The sequence below is a fragment of the Nansenia antarctica genome (assembly GCF_963989245.1).
Source record: "Nansenia antarctica genome assembly, chromosome: 6".
In the NCBI taxonomy this organism is placed as follows: domain Eukaryota; kingdom Metazoa; phylum Chordata; class Actinopteri; order Argentiniformes; family Microstomatidae; genus Nansenia; species Nansenia antarctica.
In genome coordinates, this window is record NC_137676.1 from 27,209,724 (window position 1) to 27,229,052 (window position 19,329).

At 41.9% G+C, this 19,329-nt stretch overlaps 1 protein-coding gene across 1 annotated transcript in view; it reads right to left on the bottom strand.

Annotated features, from left to right (window-relative positions):
- Positions 1-19,329, bottom strand: part of nfs1 (NFS1 cysteine desulfurase) — a 38,750-nt gene that overhangs the window by 13,859 nt on the left and 5,562 nt on the right. Inside the window, exons 7-11 of the mRNA XM_080535394.1 lie at positions 15,867-16,001; positions 4,827-4,984; positions 4,601-4,706; positions 3,974-4,055; positions 3,704-3,787 (exon numbers count right to left, since the gene is read on the bottom strand). Coding sequence (XP_080391520.1) covers positions 3,704-3,787; positions 3,974-4,055; positions 4,601-4,706; positions 4,827-4,984; positions 15,867-16,001 — 565 coding nt within the window. The remainder of the gene's footprint in view (positions 1-3,703; positions 3,788-3,973; positions 4,056-4,600; positions 4,707-4,826; positions 4,985-15,866; positions 16,002-19,329) is intronic.

Below are 19,329 nucleotides of genomic sequence, written 5' to 3' on the forward strand. Positions count from 1 at the left end.
ATCACTGATTACCCCTACGTTTTTAAATAATTACAAAATATTGTTTAATGAATACATTTGAAAATTAAGGATACATCATTATCAAATCAATAGTAGTCAAATGTGTTATTTGCATACACATACACTCACTGGCCACTTCAATTAGGCACACCTTGGGGTTGGACCCCCTCTTTTGCCTTCAGAACTGCCTTAATTCTTCGTGGCATAGATTCAACAAGGTGCTGGAAACATTCCTCAGAGATTTTGGTCCATATTGACACTATAATATCACGCAACAGCCCGTCTGGCACCAACAACCATGCCAGGTTCAAAGTCACTTAAATCACCTTTATTTCCCATTCTGATGCTGGTTTGAACTTCAGCAGATCGTCTTGACCATGTCTACATGCCTAAATGCATTGAGTTGCTGCCACATGATTGGCTGATTAGGTATTTGCGTTAACAAGCAGTTGAAAAGGTGTACCTAATGAAGTGGCCGGTGAGAGTATAATATATTATTATTCATATTATTGCTTTTTCAAAATCTTTGGATTTGGACAAGTAACTTGAGCTCTAGGACAAGTAAAAGATAAGTTCACTTGTCCGAAGGACAAGTACCTGAAAAAGCTTAATGTCAAGCCCTGCATATGAGATGGGTACTGCCTGATCGATGTCGACACTGCTCGTAGTGAATAAGCACTTGACGCATGTTGAACTCCTGGTTCATTGAGTTTACTCCCGGTTCACTTCTCGGGGTGGCACCACGGTGGTTCAGGGCTCAAAATGACCGTATACCGATGGTGAAGTTAGCAAAGGAGTATTGTGTTTGTACCACCTTCATAGCCGGTGTTATTCACGGACAAACACGGTGCCCGGAGGCACCCTTTGCGGGTTAATAACTGTGATTTACCGTGGGTTAGGATAACAATTAAAACGTGTTCGGATAGGGGAGAGGACAGGGAATCCAAAAACCATTTGAATGGTGTCGATACGACACTCTTATCACGGTCGACATAGCGCGGAGCGAATTCCCTGGTAAAACTTTTCTCTCCCCCCGCTGTCAACGGGAGTTTCAACCAGCAGGCGCGGTGCTGCAGGCAGCAGCGGGTGAACTCCCGGTTCATTGAGTTTACGGTTAAAAGCATATCTTCTCGGGGTGTCAGAGCGGTGGTTAAGGGCTCAAAATGACCGTATACCGATGGTGAAGTTAGCAAAGGAGTATTGTGTTTGTACCACCTTCATAGCCGGTGTTATTCACTGAAATTCGAATGGAGTCTTAAGCCTGATTTATACTCCTGCGTCGAATTTACACGCAGCTACGCCGTAGCCTATGCGAGGGCTCTCCAAGTTTATAGTTCTACGTTGGTCCGCGGACCGCGCCGCGTTGGTCGGTGTACTCATAGCGGCATAATAGCGATCAAAAAACTTATTTTTTTATGCTTGTTGTAAAGAAAATGTCTCTAATGCATTGAAATGACAGTAAACTAAGATAATAAGATGGTTATCATACATTTTCAAATCTTTCAAATCTTTATTAATAAGTAATTACAGAAAAAGTAAATGACATTTCTGTCATGACTTCCGCATTTACGAGAGTCGGAATGTGACGCTACCAAGCGGACCAATCATAGTTCTTATAGATAACTTAACATTAAATATGTCTATCATAAATAAAATGTAAACCCAACGAACAGCCATTTTGTTGTTATGCTGGTTGTAAATAAAAGTTCTATGATGCATTGAAATGACATTAAACTAAGATAATACGATGGTTATCATAATTTTTCAAATCTTTATTAATGAGTATTTCTGTCATGGCTTCCGTATTTTGGTCTACGAGAGAGTCGGAATCATGTGCTACCAAGCGGACCAATCACAGAGCTTACGGTTGCGTAGAAACTGACGCGTTCTTACATTTTTGGAGATGTGCACGTCAACCTACGCCGTAGGCAAGACGGGCCCACGCGGGACTACGCAAGGCTACGGCGTTGATTTTACGCAGAAGTCTAAATCGGCCTTTAGTCATGTACCGTTAATAGGGCTGTCCCTAACGACTATTTTCTAACGATTAATCTAGCGATTATTTTTCCGGTTAGTCGATTACTCTAACGACTAATTTAACGATTAGTCTAACGATTTTTTTTTTTTTTTTTCGGTTAATGTGTCACTTAATTTTCCCGAAATAAATGGCAAAAACTTCTCTTATTAACATTTCAGTATTTTATTCAATTATTCTTGTACAAATATATAAATTAGGCTTCTGCACTGCAGGGCAATATTCCACAACAAAAAATATCCTCTCTTTCTTACAGTCCAACATAAAATATAATATTATAAAATATAAAAGTTCTCACATTCATAACATTCTCCCCCTCTCTCTGCTCTCCCCCTCCCACGCTCCTCTCTCTCCCCCCCTCCTCTCTCCCCCCGCCTGCCTCCTGGTTATTATTATTATTATTATAGGTCAGTGTTTCTCAAAGTGTGGGGCGGGTGCGTCGCGAGAGACAGTTAGGAGGTCAACAAGTTACAGTATCTTAGCTGTTCATAATGATGGCATGTCTAACAGGGACACTGACAGGGAAAAGAAAAACGACAGAAAATCACAATACTTGAGAGTAGGGATGCACCGAATGATCGGCCAGGTTCAGAGGGATAAGCCTTAACCGCGCCATTGATGTACGACTGTGTCGGAGATCTCCTATCGATAAAAGCTCGCATGATTATACTACTATCTAGTATACTAGTATACATACTATCGCATGTGCGGAGTCCATACTCCACTCCACCCACTTTACAGCACAGTCGGAGTTCGGCCATTCTGTGTTCCGTGTGAATGTTCGCCAATGTGAGACGTACATTTTTTATGACGCGATCAAACAGTGCAAGCAAACCATGCTGTTCTGTAAATGAGACGAGCATTGAGTGATGACTACCTACTGCCAAGTAATATAATTACAGCAAACATGCCGGCAGTTTGGTATCTGTTCTCTGACTCTGAAAGACAACAAGAGGCACATTCTGATATTATAGACTTCCGGTTTCGTTTTCGCATCTTCAAAATAAAAGCGCGAGTTGAAAATCAATGACACGTCGCTCTCGTAACTGGTCGCAGCCATGTTGTTTATTTGCGACGCACATTACGCAAGTCGACGTATTGACGTAGTCGACTACGTCGACGCGTCGTCCCAGCCCTAACCGTTAACGAGATAGAATAAGCAAAGCAGATTTATGGTACATCGTAAAACGCTCATCGGGGGGGGGGGACCCGTCGCTTAAGGCCGAATATCTCCGCGTCACAATGGGTTATAATTCCAAACAAAAATTCTCCATGATCACAATAGCATGCTGAACACACTGAATAGTAAGAACAGTAAGAAGTAGTAGTCTCTGCTGTTCAACGCTGTTGTGAGATTTAAAAATGGCGGTTAGAGGTGTACTGTGAAAACATACGATGACGATGTTGTGACGATTTCCATTGACCAATCAACGGTGTGCAGCGTCACACGTCACACGCAGCCTGGCAAAAAGGTACCGGCTCGCAAAAAGGTTCCTGCCCGCGAAGGGTAGCTAAAGAAGCGTGCCGTACCGTGCCGTGCTGATCCAGGCCGACAAATGGAAAAGCGCCAAAGAAGCAGGCCAGCCTGGGTCGACCCGGGTCAGCCCTGTAGTAGAAAAGCACCATAAATGTCCTGTTGATGCATCCCCGTTCCGTCCCTCCCCTCACCTGATGGAGGAGTGAGCCAGGTCTTCGTCTGTTCCGATGGCCCTCAAGACGTAGGAAGGCTCCAGGGATGCTGAGGTGCAGGCGCTACGCACAGAAAAACACCCTCAGCAATGAACCACCGCCCTCTCCTCAACGGAAGCCATTCAACAGCTAGAAACCACCCAACAAACCACCAGGGGGGTAACTGTTCACCACAAATGGAAAACTGTCCATTTCCGCTACAGTACAAATGTCTATCTTCAGAACAAACTGTATTGATATGTAACTGACCTGCCGGATGACAGAGCGACATCCTTCAGCGCCATCAACAGACTCTCTCCCTCCACGTAGGCAAATGACAGGTTAATGCACCCTGGGTTGAACCGAAAAACATTCACGTCATCAATACACCTGCTTATGAATCACGTCTTCAATGATTCCTGTCAACTGACTCCACCTCAGACCCGTTAATTGTAACACGAGATGCAGACTACTCACTTGAATCGTGAGAAATATCATACGTTCTAATCGACGTCCGCCCATCACTTGTCTGTTATTCTGTCATAATAACCTCTTGGGGAGTGTGTTAACATTAGAACAGCCGTGCCTTTTTTACCTACTAAAAGAGTAGGTAAAGAGTTTGGGGGTCAGATGACCCCCTCTTTACAATGCTAAGCTGCTATTTACACACAACGACCACTAGTTGGCCGATTGTAAATGAGCCTGCTTCCTACACAGAAAAACTGCGAATTAGCTTATCCTGATGTGATTTTGAAAATGTAAGGATACTGGGTGGTAGAACGCACATATCTAGGAAAAGTCATGAAAGGAGGGTCCTGAAATTTGATCGAGTGCAAATACATTTCTTTTTACTCACTGATTAAGATTAAGTGATTAAGTGTTAATGGTCTGCCTCACCTGGGTATCTCTCCTCCGGGTCACCGTTCATCACCACATCCGGGAGCTCTGCCATGATCTTCTGCACCAGACGGTTAGCCAGCATGGACACACGCCCGTGATCATACTGGACAGGAAGAACAAAATCTAAATCCTTCCAACGTGTCTCTCGTCCGAACACGGTATGATACATTTACAATAACATATCAACCCTACACATCGGTAGACAAACGGCCATTTTGTCTACCTCTAGCTCCTGCTGAGCGATCTGGCAGGCTTCTCCCAGTCCTACGGCCAGGGGGGTGGGCACCGTCCCGGAGCGCAGACCCCTCTCCTGCCCGCCTCCGTTCTGCAGCGGCTCCATTCGGACCCGGGGCCTCCTTCGCACGTACAGGGCTCCCACACCTAGTCACATGACACACATCATCACTCTGGACACCTAGTCACCACACACACATCATCACTCTGGACACCTAGTCACCACACACACATCATCACACTGGACTAGGGATGTCCTGATCCAATATTGATATTGCATATCGCTGCGATATTGGTCCTGAATGCTGGATCGCAGATCGCACCAGAAAAAAATAGGCTGCGATCTGCGTGCCCGATCTGGCGTGTCACTCACGTGATGACAACAGTAGTAGTCAGTGGTCACATGCATGAGAGTTGGCTAGTAGCTACCTGTGTGTAATGAGTCTGACAATGTCATGATGCCAGCTGGTGAAATCATAAACCATTTGCTTAAGTAATAGTCTGAAACATAGTCTGAAACTACAAATGGTAAGCTTTCAAATGATGCGTCATACATTGAAATCGGAAACAAATTAAAGACGACACGAGTATTTGAATGTTGGTGCACCGAATGGGAATGCGACAGGAGAAAAGTGACTGATCAAACAACAACAACAAACGCTGCTAACAGCTAGCGGCTAACAGTGGTACATAGCTAGGAACATCTAACTGCATTTTTATAACATCACAGCATGCTGAGAGAACATGGACATGCTAAAAACACAGTCCTTGCTTTTCATCACGTCCTAAAACGAAGGTATGTTTACAAGTCATTATCACCTACCGGTAGCCTGCGGCAAACGAGAACAGTGAATCCAATGCACAGATTATAAGTATTTAGTGATCGTTAAACTGTTTTTTATTATATGGACAGGGTACATAAGAGTTGCCTGTTTTGAAAAAAAACGAAAACCAGATATTGTTGACACCCCTTCGATTCTGCGACTGGTTTCTGGTCTCACCAGCGGGCGTCACTAGGCTACACTTTTAAAAAGGGTCCTATAATTGATTTGCCATTTGTAAGATAAGATAAATAGAATAAAAACCTGAAGGCACTAAAACTAGAAATCAGACAGTAACTTTTTTTTTCTACAATGCTGAATGCTGCTGTTTAAATTGTTTTAACTTTAAACCAGTTGGTCACTGAGTACCGCAGAGTACTGTTTTTGTTGCTTGAATAAAGGCTGGCAGTCTTTAACACTAGACGCTAGGGTTGGGTACCGAAGGTTACTTTACATTCGGTATCTACCGTACCGAATTGCAAAGGAGATTTCGGTACCTCATTTCGGTACTTTTCTATCTCGCCCCCTGGAGTCCGGTGTCATGCAACAGTCAACTGGTGACTCGTGACGTGACATCGCCTGTTAAATTTCCACTCAGTGCGTGTCGTGGTAGTGAGCTGAGCAGTTGTGTTACGAGTTAAGAAGAGTGAGTAAAAGCATATATACTAAATTATTATATTATCTGAATTGTATTATTATTATTATTATCATCATCATCATATTATCGAATTTCGCTAGCTAGCCTAGCTACAAGGTCACCGAGAAGACCTCACAACAAAAGCTCCAACAAAATTGTCTCCTTGTACTGCGCTAGATAAAGCAGGGGATGACGCCATTTCTGTGGCTCCAGCTGCAACACAGCGAGGGCTGCGTTCGTAAATTCGCTCCGAGAGCAACGGAGCGCACACTGGGCTCAACGTCATAAAGGGACCGAGTAATTTGATTGGACAAGAGGCGTTCCACGAGTGCTGGTCGGATTTCCTGAGCGTATTTACGAACGCACCCCCAAACAATTCAGACAGTAGTCAAGAAAGGTGAACACACACACAATCGCGTTTGTGACCACCGTCGCAATTCACCTGTGTTTATCTGAATCATCCCTCTCTCTTGGACGTGACAGTCCTTGAAATGAATGCCAAATGGCCTAATGATCATTTATTACTCGATTCGCTCTCAGTGTTGTCTTGCATACGCAACTCTCTGCGGACAATCATCGGTATATCTTCTTGTAAGTGCTACGATAACATCCACGGAAATATCAAACAGAACTAAACTATAATCGAAACAAGCCAGTGGTATTATATATATAGTCAGTTATAGGCCTAGATGACGAGCAAACAATATTTGTTTACTTTATGTTTATAAATCTGTGCCATTAGACAATTATGTCAAAACAAAACAAAAAGTCAAAATGACAATAAAAAAGTCAAAAGAATTGCTGAGGTGGGAGTTTTATTTTTATTTATTATGATTTGAGTGTATATTTAACTGTAATATTATATATATGTATATTGTGCCTCAGTCAGCAGGAGTTTTATTTTAATTTATTTTAATTTGATATATATTGTGCCTCAGCAATAAAAAAGTGAAAAGCTGTTTAATGTTGTCGACCGTGTTATTATTATATATACAGTATATATATGTCATTTTTAAAAATCAAAAGTACCGAATTAAGTACCGTTTCGGTACCGGTACTGTTTTTAAAGTATCGGTTAGGTACCGGTACCGGATAAAACCCAAACGATACCCAACCCTACTAGACGCGCGACGTTTTTTTACCTACTTTTAGCGCGACGAGGTGTCGAATCACACGACCACTCTTCACAATGGGAGTGTGTACTGACGCACAAAAATCGCTGGATGGCGATGTCACACAAGAAGAGAAAATGACAAGACACTACCTCTAAAAATGCAGTTCCAGAGAAGTGGGGACAGAGCAGAGAGTCAGCTGATAAGGAACTATGGAACAAATGATGGCATATATATATATATATAATAACGTATGCATGTCATTGTCGATGTAACGTAAGTGGAGAGGAGATTGATCTAGGAGATTGATCGAGACTGCGGGAGTTTTCATTACTAACGAATGAAAGTTGATTATCATTATTAAAAAATAACTGTAATATATATTGCAATGTTGTCCCTTTCACACATAGTTCCAAGTAATTTCCTTGGAATCCCAAGCTGTGTTGACCAGGTATCTGTAATGTTCACATTTATATATAACAGTAATAAATATAGCAATAAAAGACAGCGCTGTAAATAGTGTTATTCTTGCACAATTGCACCCACAACGTGCTATTGCCGCCCGGAGTTGATCAGCTCCAGATTGAACCAAGGTTCTTCGCTACAGAAACATTTTCACACAATGACAAACATGTGATGCGTTTTATATTATATTCTTTGAACAACAGAACGGGACAGGCGCCTGAAACTGCCATAATATACCATACATATATCTGCCATATATGAATGATGAATGAATGAATGAATTAATGGACTTTATTGTCATTGCTACAGTACAGGTACCAAACAACGAAATTTAGGAGGGGTGGCTCCCCTGGTGTTAGGAAAAGGAAGAAAAAAAAAACTTCACAAGAAAAAATCACAAGAAGGGAAGGAGCTGGTTTACATAAATAAAGGCTATGTACACAATCCACTGTACTATACTGTACAGATAGACGACTAGGGTTGTCATATTGCACAATAGTATTGTTTCACGTTATTTAAAGTGTCACAGTTTGCAGGCTTGAAATGTACATGTTTGTGCCTCAGCACTACACCTGATTTTTTCAGTCCAGCAGCTGCCATACAATCCGTCCAGACTGTCCAGGGCCCAGAACTTAGGTCTTTGCTGTGTTTAGGGCCTGGACGGCCCTGTGGTAGAAGCTGTTCTTCAGTCTGTTAGTCTTAGCGGCCAGGGTCCTGAACCGCCTTTTCAAGGGCAGCCTGGTAAAGTGTACGTACCCAGGGTGGGTCGGGTCCCTGGAGATCTTGGAGGCCTTCCTGAGACAGCGTGTGTTGTACAGCTCTTCCAGAGAGGGGAGGGGAGCGCCGGTGATCTTCTGTGCTGTTCTCACGACTCTCTGTAGCGCATTTCTCTCCGCTGTTGTGCAGCTGGAGAACCAGTTGCAGATGCCGTAGGTGAGGATGCTCTCCACTGCGCCGCGGTAAAAGGTCACCAGTATCTCCTGCTTGCTGTGTTCCTTCCTGAGGCATCTCAGGGTGTATAGCCGCTGTTGTGCCCTCTTGGGGGTGCACATAACTGGTGCGCCAGTGCGCATGCGTCGCCAAAATGCATGCTGCGCGGCAGATCAGCGGCATGAACGCGCTCTTGCGCACCAACAGCTGGAAGCGCTGGGAGAGGAATTTACTTCCTCAAAATCCAACTGCTGACTGCTGCATCACTGCAAGCCCCACTAAGTAACTATCTGCCGTCCCCTCAGCCGAAGGCCCGACGAGTAATCCATCACAACAGTCGACCGACGACGACCACGGCGACTCCCCTCACGAAAACATTCGGAAAGTATCGTAACTCGTACTTTCATTCCGCGTATCGCGGATCGCACGGTTATCACGGACGCCGCACGTGAAAATTCAGTCCCGAACGACTCGTCGCTAAAAGGAAAAACAACACCAAGGGACTTCACGTTTCTTTTCTCTGAAGCTTTCAAACGTTCAGACGTTTGTTTTACAGCTTCATTATCGCACCTAGACCCCTGACCCAGGATATGGTTGGGAATTCTATTAGAAAAAAAAGACTTTGTTGGACAATCAAAATAATGAGCTATTTAAAGTGATAGCCTACAACATCCTCTACCATGGTTGAAATTGAGGACAGTATTAACAGCAGTCAAGAGAGCAGTGATGATGATGATTAAGCTTGTAGCATAAATAAATGCTTAGGCTGTAACTTTTTGTTGAAAAGTTGATTTCAGTGTTTACAGAACAGAGCAGTGCTTAAAGAGATGTCAGTTGATTTCATTGTGTTTAAAGAACAGACATTCAGTTAGTGCTTAAAGAGATGTCAGTTGATTTCATTGTGTTTAAAGGAGTCTGACAGACTTTCATGCTTAAAGAGCAGTCATTTGATTTTGCATTTGTTTCTTTTGTTTTGCACACAATCATTTGTTCGTTCATCTTTATTTATGACTACATGTCGTTTTGCTAATATAAGTTATCCATGTATCCCTTTTTCATCCATCCTGTGGGACGGGTCGTGACTCGCGAGCTCGGGGAACACCAAGCAGCATCCCTAGGTGCTCCTCTGAGCACTGGCCCCAAAAAGTTATGTGCACCCCTGCATATAACGTACCTCCGTTTTATATTGAGAAATATGATAAATACATATAGGGAGGAGGTATGATATGTGGTGTGTGGCTAGATATTTTCATGTAGCACTGTGACTGTGCCTATCTGTGGATTATTATTTATAAATAGTGGTCTCCTGAGAGGAGCGAGTCTTGATTTGTTTTATGCAACAAGGAGGAGAAAATGATTACAGAAACACACCGTTGGGACGTGGTGGAGTGGGGGAAACACGATGTCTTTGTTCATTGATCGGAAACGATCGAGAGCCATCATCAACCCTCCCCATCAACCATCCCCCTACATCAAGTGATTGTAACTCACTTTTTAGAAACGAGTTGTCCCATACAGTGATTTTGTTAGAAGCCTACTTGTTAGAAACAGAGCCTAGTATGTTTATAATCAAGTGCTTTAGTTGGCGAGCGGACATGCCACATATCATCCCCGTACCTCCATCCCACATGTAATTAATACACTCTGCAATTGGCTACTACAATGTTGCCAAAATCAACTAGGCCTATCTAATGTTCGAAAACGAATTGATTGATTGATTGATTGATTGAAAACCTTTATTGTCCCCAATGGGGAAATTTTGTTGTCAAACAGCTCAGTTAGGGCAGAAAACATTCAGTACAGAAAACAGAAAAACATTCAATAAAATACATAAAACAGTGCAGGCTCAATAAGTAAAAAGTTCCAAAAGTTCCAGCTCCAGGTCTCCCCCACCCTGCAGGGCCTGGTTGTAGAGTCGGAGTGCAGCTGGAATAAAGGACTGTCCAAATCTTTTTGTACTTTGACGGGGGAGAACAAATCTGTGGCTGAACTTGCTCCTCATCCCTGCCAGCTCGCAGTACATCGGGTGGGAGGGATTGGCCAGCATGGCCGCCAGTTTTTTCCCCATCCTCTGTTCTGCCACCACCTCTAGGCTGTCCAGCCCGGTCCCCACCACAGAGCTGGCCTTCTTCACCAGTTTGTTTAGCTTCGCAGCATCCCTGGCACAGATGTTTCCACCCCAGCAGGCCACGGCGAAGAACAGAATCTACAAATATTAATCTGCGTAGATCTATGGTACAACCGTCTTGCCTGTTGTGTATTATTATCATTGCCGACACAGGTCTAATCATAACTGAACATCTGATAATAAGGTGAAGGGAAGTATTATTCATCTTTACTTTATTGGGTGAATAAGCTCAATATGAATGATTGTACAGTTGTCTATAGGCAAGAAGGGGCTTTAGTTGGCGAGCGGACATGCCACATATCATCCCCGTACCTCCATCCCACATGTATTCATCATCATATTTTTCAATATATGTTGTATTGTCTGAACGAACATTTATTTCGCCATATTACGTGACTTATGCACCTTAGGTTTTTGTGAACGGGACGATCAGAAAGAGATTAGTTTACCACGAAACAAGGAATGCAAAATCAAAAAAACAACGCGTTACATTGGCCGTCCTATTGAGATGATAACTGTTTACCGATTGAACTCATTATCACTATTAGGCTACCGAGTCTCAATCTCAAATGGCATTCAATTGTCAGGATTCATCTTTGATAAACAATGGCCTACTAATTACATCCCATTGAGTATGTTTGCATATGAACACACTTATTCCTATGTAGCCTATTGCATTATTTTCATACATAATACATTCAATGCGCAGCTTTCCGAGAGCCCACGGCGCATGAGAGTAAAGTTAAAGTTCTATAAATAAAGTTCTAACATACAGTGCCTTTGGAATAGTAGAGCTTATTATGTTTATAATCAAGTGCTTTAGTTGGCGAGCAGACATGCCAGTGTTATTCTTGCACAATTGCACCCACAACATGCTATTGCCGTCCGGAGTTGATCAGCTCCAGATTGAGCCAAGGTTCTGAAACATTTTCACACAATGACAAACATGTGATGCGTTTTATATTATATTCTTTGAACAAGCAGAATGGGACTGCTCAGAATAAAAATAATAATACATTATATGCTGTAGGCCTATTATAAATATCTGTTCGTTATATAATATTCGTTGATGATTACATAATCAAATGTAGCCCGCAGCGCAGAGCGCATGTCTTATTGAGTCAACACGAGTTGACTCGCTGGAACGAGACAGACTGATACACACCACACCTCTGCCATATCATACATCGGTCCCACATGTATTTATTTACCATCATATTTTTCAATATAAAACGGTATGATATGGCAGATATATATGGTACATTGCAGTCGCATGCATCTGCGTATATTATATGGTACAACCGTCTTGCCTGTTGTGTATTATCATTGCCGACACAGGTCTAATCATAACTGAACATCTGATAATAAATAAGGTGAAGGGCAGTATTATTCATCTTTACTTTATTGGGTGAATAAACTCAATATGAATGATTGTACAGTTGTCTATAGGCAAGAATGGGCTGAAACAATGACAGTTACAGTCTCGCTCAAACTGTAGCGAGATTAGGAAACTACTAATTGTAAATAGTAATCCACAATTATGGTTATTACTGGTGGCCTGAGGTGGTCCAGTGGTCTAGCACCGTGGTCTACAGTGATATACAAAAAAGACATTATATACAATATTATAAATATCCTTTTGTTATATAATATTCGTTGATGAGTACAATCAAACGTAGGCTACTGCAATCACTTTGCTGCTATAGCTATGCATGCACCACACAACTTGATAGGTACATACTGTGCAGTGTATCATTCATAACTGTACATAAGCTACACATATCATAATATCTTATCACTATTGGATGGAACTTGGTGTGAAAACCCGCTGTGAAAAAAAACCCTCAGCTCCAACAAATCTGAAGGGATTGTACAGTTTATCATTTTCATAATTGTCTGTACATATACATATCTTATGCATCCCTATTGCTATATATAGCCTATATATAAACACATTATGTTACATACTTATCAGTCTTATACTGTATCTAATTCAGCACTGAAGCCTGAAGATTGAGCACAGTGTGTGTCCCCTTGCTACCTCTGCTGATATAAAAGAGAATTGCAGCCTTGGAGAAAAAGATGGCAGCCGAATTCCAAGGCAAATACACAGACACACACAGAAATACTGAAAAATCGCTTTATACTAACTCGATTTTGACAATGTAAAGATGCTGGGTGGTAGAACGCACATATCTAGGAAAAGTCATGAAAGGAGGGTCCTGACATTTGATCGAGTGCAAAGGTAGATTTTTTTTTTTACTCACTGGTGCCCTATGACACCTCACAGCTTTCCTAGTGTTAATAGCCAACTGTTGTTGTGGACTACAGGGGTAAAAAAATAAATACAAATATCTAGAGATGCTCCGATCAGGGTTTTTGGTGCCGATCACCGATCACAGCGTCGAAAATGGCAATTGAAGCATTCTATTTATTGTGTAGCATTATTTATGTTTTTAATTATTCTTAACTCCATTGACATTGTATATTAAGTATTCAAATGAAATTAGGAGATGAGAAAGTATCATGAATTCACAACCACCTGTAGCTTACTTCAGGAAAAACAAATAAAATGTGAAAATAAAAATCATAATAAATAAAATGTACACTGTCACATCAAATGTGCAACATTCCACTCGAATGAGAGGAACTAGGGGCTCTTAGAGAACTTGGAGCTTATACTGTAACTGTAGCTTTCCTGAGGAACAATAAACATACCCAAACTAAACTGCAACATAAACAGGCTATAGCCAAATATAAAATACTGTTTCAAGTCAGTCAGTTTCAAGTCATATTTAGGAGTAGATAAGACAGCAAGTCAGCAATAATCAATACAACAAAAAAACAAAACATTGCACCTAAGGAGATTTCAGACTCAAACCTTACTTCTGATTAAGCAGCATCACTGGCAGATTAGCCTTGAGAAATACAAGCATCTCAGCGTTTTTGGCACTCAGCCTGTTCCTCTTATCATCTCAAAATATGTCCTGCTATGCTGAAAAGTCGCTCGCTATCTACACTTGTGCAAGGTGCACAGAGGAAGACCTAAAACTCGCGCGCTAATAGTTGTTGTTGCTATGGGCCTTAGCCTAGCTTAGTGACTTCCTGCTCGCGGGGTCACATGACGTCGCTGAACACCACCTACACTACGCTCGTGTAGTCGCGCTGGAACTCTGACCAGCACTCATGGAACGCCTCTCGTCCAATCAAAGCACTCGGTCCCTTTATGACGTCGAGCCCAGTGTGCGCTTCGGCGCTCTCGGAGCGAACCGGCGAACGCAGCAAATGCCGTATGATATTCGTGGTATTGAAAGACCTTGCGTGCGTTCCTCCGCGAGGAATTTCTTTTGAGCAGACATTACAAACTGCATATTTGTTGTCTCTTTCCGACACTGTGTAATATTGCCAGACTGGCGACGTCATTTCTCTATGTAAACTGATCGGCCGTGTTTGATCGGCCGTTTTGAGAACTCCGATCAAAACCGATCAAGGCCATATCGGCCGATATCGATCGGCGCCGATCAGATCGGAGCATCTCTACAAATATTGGATCGGTATCGCAGATACCTGAAGCCCAGGTATCGGTATCGGTAGTGAAAAAATGGGATCGGGACATCCCTACACTGGACACCTAGTCACCACACACACACACACACACACACACACACACACACCATCACACTGGACACCTAGTCACCACACACACACCTCATCACTCTGGACACCTTGTCACCACACACACACACACACACACATCATCACACTGGACACCTAGTCACCACACACACACACACACACATCATCACACTGGACACCTAGTCACCACTAGGGCTGCAACTAACGATTATTCTGATAATCGATTAATCTGCCGATTATTTTTCCGGTTAATCGATTAATCGGATACAAAAAAGAAGAAAAAAAAGATTTCTTTTGCACATTTTATTTTATGTTTTCTAAATCAGCCAGGCCTATACATATGCATGTGCAAAATGAATAAGTATTAATAAAAAATAATAAATAATATAAATAAAAAAGGCTTTGCTACATCAAATAGGTTTAACAACAGGCCATGGACTATGGCGGTAGATTGTTTCAATAAAGTAGTTGAACTCTAGCTCAATACATGCATTGTTTTAGGTAATAACTTTGCTCAATGTAAAGGTCAGTAACCCAAAGTGCAATATAGGCTACAGACAAGACACTAATGTTTTTATATAACAGATATGCTCCAAAACAATGCAATGTGTCCTCTCACTCCATACAATAGGCTAGGCGACAGTCAGTGCCTCACTCTAACTCACGGGTAGCTTGGTAGGCTACCACTGATCGTTGTTGCAGCCCTAGTCACCACACACATATCATCACACTGGACACCTAGTCACCACACACACACACACATGTATACTTTGTGGAATGGATTCATTGTTTTCTGGAGGCTAACGGTGATACATAGCTTGTAAACATAGTTTAATTTTAGGACATGTTCAAAGGCAAGGACTGTGTGATCATCTAATTATGTGTAGTTACTGTATGTGTTTTTAGCATGTCTTTTTTCGGATTTCAATGTATGACACATCATTTGAAAGCTTACGATCTGTAGTTCAACAACAAGTCACATTTGAAAGTGTTTTTTTATTTTATTACATTTGAAAGTGTTTTTTGTTTATATATATTTATATTATACAATATACCAGTCATATTCTGGAATGTGTCTAAATATTAAAGTTCCATAAGTATAAGCATAAGCAGTTCCATAAGTATATATGAACTGAAACCGTGACCCAAAAACCGAGGTTCATACCTAACCGTGGGCCAACTGAACCATTGCACCCCTACTGGACACCTAGTCAACACACACATCATCACACTGGACACCTAGTCAGGTCGCACACACATCACAGACACGTTTGAGTTGAAGGAGTTAGCGTCATGTTACCTTTGGGACCGTAGAGTTTGTGTCCACTGATAGACATCAAGTCCACCTTCCAGTCTGACACGTCGATGGGGATCTTTCCTACGGCCTGAGCGGCGTCCGTGTGGAAGAAGACATTCCTCGACCTACAGATCTGACCTGGAGAGAGAGAGCATTAACATATGTTGTATATGAGAGAGAGAGAGCATTAACATATGGTGTATATGAGAGAGAGAGCATTAACATATGGCGTATATGAGAGAGCATTAACATTTGGTGTATATGTACGAGAGAGAGCATTAACATATGGTGTATATGAGAGAGCATTAACATATGGTGTATTTGAGAGAGAGAGCATTAACATATGGTGTATATGTACGAGAGAGAGCATTAACATATGGTGTATATGTATGAGAGAGAGCATTAACATATGGTGTATATGTACGAGAGAGCATTAACATATGGTGTATATGTATGAGAGAGATCATTAACATATGGTGTATATGTATGAGAGAGCATTAACATATGGTGTATATATGAGAGAGGGCATTAACATATGGTGTATAAGTATGAGAGAGCATTAACATATGGTGTATATGTATGAGAGAGAGCATTAACATATGGTGTATATGTACGAGAGAGCATTAACATATGGTGTATATGTATGAGAAAGCATTAACATATGGTGTATATGAGAGAGAGAGCATTAACATATGGTGTATATGTATGAGAGAGAGCATTAACATATGGTGTATATGTACGAGAGAGAGCATTAACATATGGTGTATATGTATGAGAGAGAGCATTAACATATGGTGTATATGTATGAGAGAGCATTAACATATGGTGTATATATGAGAGAGAGCATTAACATATGGTGTATATGTACGAGAGACAGCATTAACATATGGTGTATATGAGAGAGAGAGCATTAACATATGGTGTATATGAGAGAGAGAGCATTAACATATGGTGTATATGTATGAGAGAGCATTAACATATGGTGTATATTGATTCAATCTCCTCGTTCAAAACCCACCTCAAAACCCACCTGTTTACGCAGGCATATCCGTGTTGATTTACTGTTCCCGTGCTGCTCTGCTGCTAGCTATGTTTTATACTGTATATTTCTATGTGTTTTGTATTTTGAATTTTGTAACTGTTTTTAAATTTGTTGTTGTACGGCGACCTTGAGTGCCATGAAAGGCGCCTTATAAAATAAATGTATTATTATTATGTACGAGAGAGAGCATAAACATATGGTGTATATGAGAGAGAGCATTATGGTGTATATGTACGAGAGAGCATTAACATGTGTATATGTACGAGAGAGAGCATTAACATATGGTGTATATGTATGAGAGAGAGCATGGTGTATATGTGAGAGAGAGCATTAACATATGGTGTATTTGTATGAGATCATTAATATAGTTTTATGAACTCCACTAGCCAGTCACCTGGCTACGCTACGCTCACTTAGTCTAGAAGCTAGGGCTTCCTAGTAGTCTGGTAAACTAGCCTACATGTATGTTTTGACTTGAGTCATAAGAGTATACGGACGGTTTTGAATGTGATATTGGGGTGAAACTGTGTAAACATTTCAAGGCAAATTAAACTCTATTACTATTTCAATGTACTATTGACAGTTACTCTATCAATGAGCACCAATGACTTTGTCTTTAAAAACTAAAGCGTAATGATGTTCCTCAGTGATTTCAGAGTTTTAGCTGTTTTCTTTCGGATTTTTTTTTCTGGGTTTTGACAATCTAACCCAGCGCCATGGTGGGGAGGACCCTGCTGATAAGATAAAGACACCAAAACAAACAACTGAATATGGCTGCAGTACCGGCCTGTCAGAGACATTTAGACTAGTGAGCGAAGCCATCTACCGCCAGTCTAGTGAGTGATTTAATCTCGCTTTAACAGTGTATCGTTTAACCCTACTACAGCATAGACCGTATGGTTGGGTTAGTTAACCCTAACCCTACTACAGCATAGACCGTATGGTTGGCCTGGACAGCTATCAGCTACAGCGCGCTGGCCGTTTGCTCAGAATCATTCTGACACTGTATGTGTGACTGGCATTAGTCTGTGCGAAGTCCTTCACTATGTAACATAGTTATTTGTTAAATCCATTTGACGTGCGCGCTGGTTTTCAATGCTGAGAATCGCTAGTCTGGAGAGTCTGTCCTGCGACATGGTGCTTCTCAGATAGCTTTTGATAATTTTTAGTTTTGAAAACGATCTCTCGGCCGGGTCAGCCTGCGCCATGCCAGCTGCAGCTTCCCACTGTTGTCAGGACTGCAGAGTCACTCCCTATCTTCTGCTGTTGACTGAAGACCCATCGCTTCACGCTACATCTTAACTGACCCTCCTGAAATCTCTCCATCCCCTCTACCCCCAGGTTTCTCTACTGTAAACACACCCCCCAAAAATCTTCCTTCTTCTATCATTATGATTGCCAATGGCCCCTGGGCCGAGCCTAGACCACTTTTTCTTACTATGACTGGTGGATAGATGATTCACTTAAGCCCGGTACACACATAAGGGTTAATCTTAACAGATTTTTAAATCTGAGACATACCCCACACATGAAGATTAAAAATCATGGATTGAACAGCCTTGATCATATGCAGGGGTGCACATAACTGGTGCGCCAGTGCGCATGCGTCGCCAAAATGCATGCTGCGCGGCAGATCAGCGGCATGAACGCGCTCTTGCGCACCAAAAGCTGGAAGCGCTGGGAGAGGAATTTACTTCCTCAAAATACAACTGCTGACTGCTGCATCACTGCAAGCCCCACTAAGTAACTATTTGCCGTCCCCTCAGCAATCCATCACAACAGTCGACCGACGACGACCACGGCGACTCCCCTCACGAAAACATTCGGAAAGTATCGTAACTCGTACTTTCATTCCGCGTATCGCGGATCGCACGGTTATCACGGTTATCACGCCGCACGTGAAAATTCAGTCCCGAACGACTCGTCGCTAAAAGGAAAAACAACACCAAGGGACTTCACGTTTCTTTTCTCTGAAGCTTTCAAACGTTCAGACGTTTGTTTTACAGCTTCATTATCGCACCTCGACCCCTGACCCAGGGAATATGGTTGGGAATTCTATTAGAAGAAAAAAAAAAAACTTTGTTGCACAATCAAAATAATGAGCTATTTAAAGTGATAGCCTACAACATCCTCGACCATGGTTGAAATTGAGGACAGTATTAACAGCAGTCAAGAGAGCAGTGATGATGATGATTAAGCTTGTAGCATAAATAAATGCTTAGGCTGTAACTTTTTGTTGAAAAGTTGATTTCAGTGTTTACAGAACAGAGCAGTGCTTAAAGAGATGTCAGTTGATTTCATTGTGTTTAAAGAACAGACATTCAGTTAGTGCTTAAAGAGATGTCAGTGGCGGACCGCCACGATGGAATTTCCTCCGCCACCATTCAGATTTCTCAAAAAAAAAAAAAAAAAAAATTTAGGCCG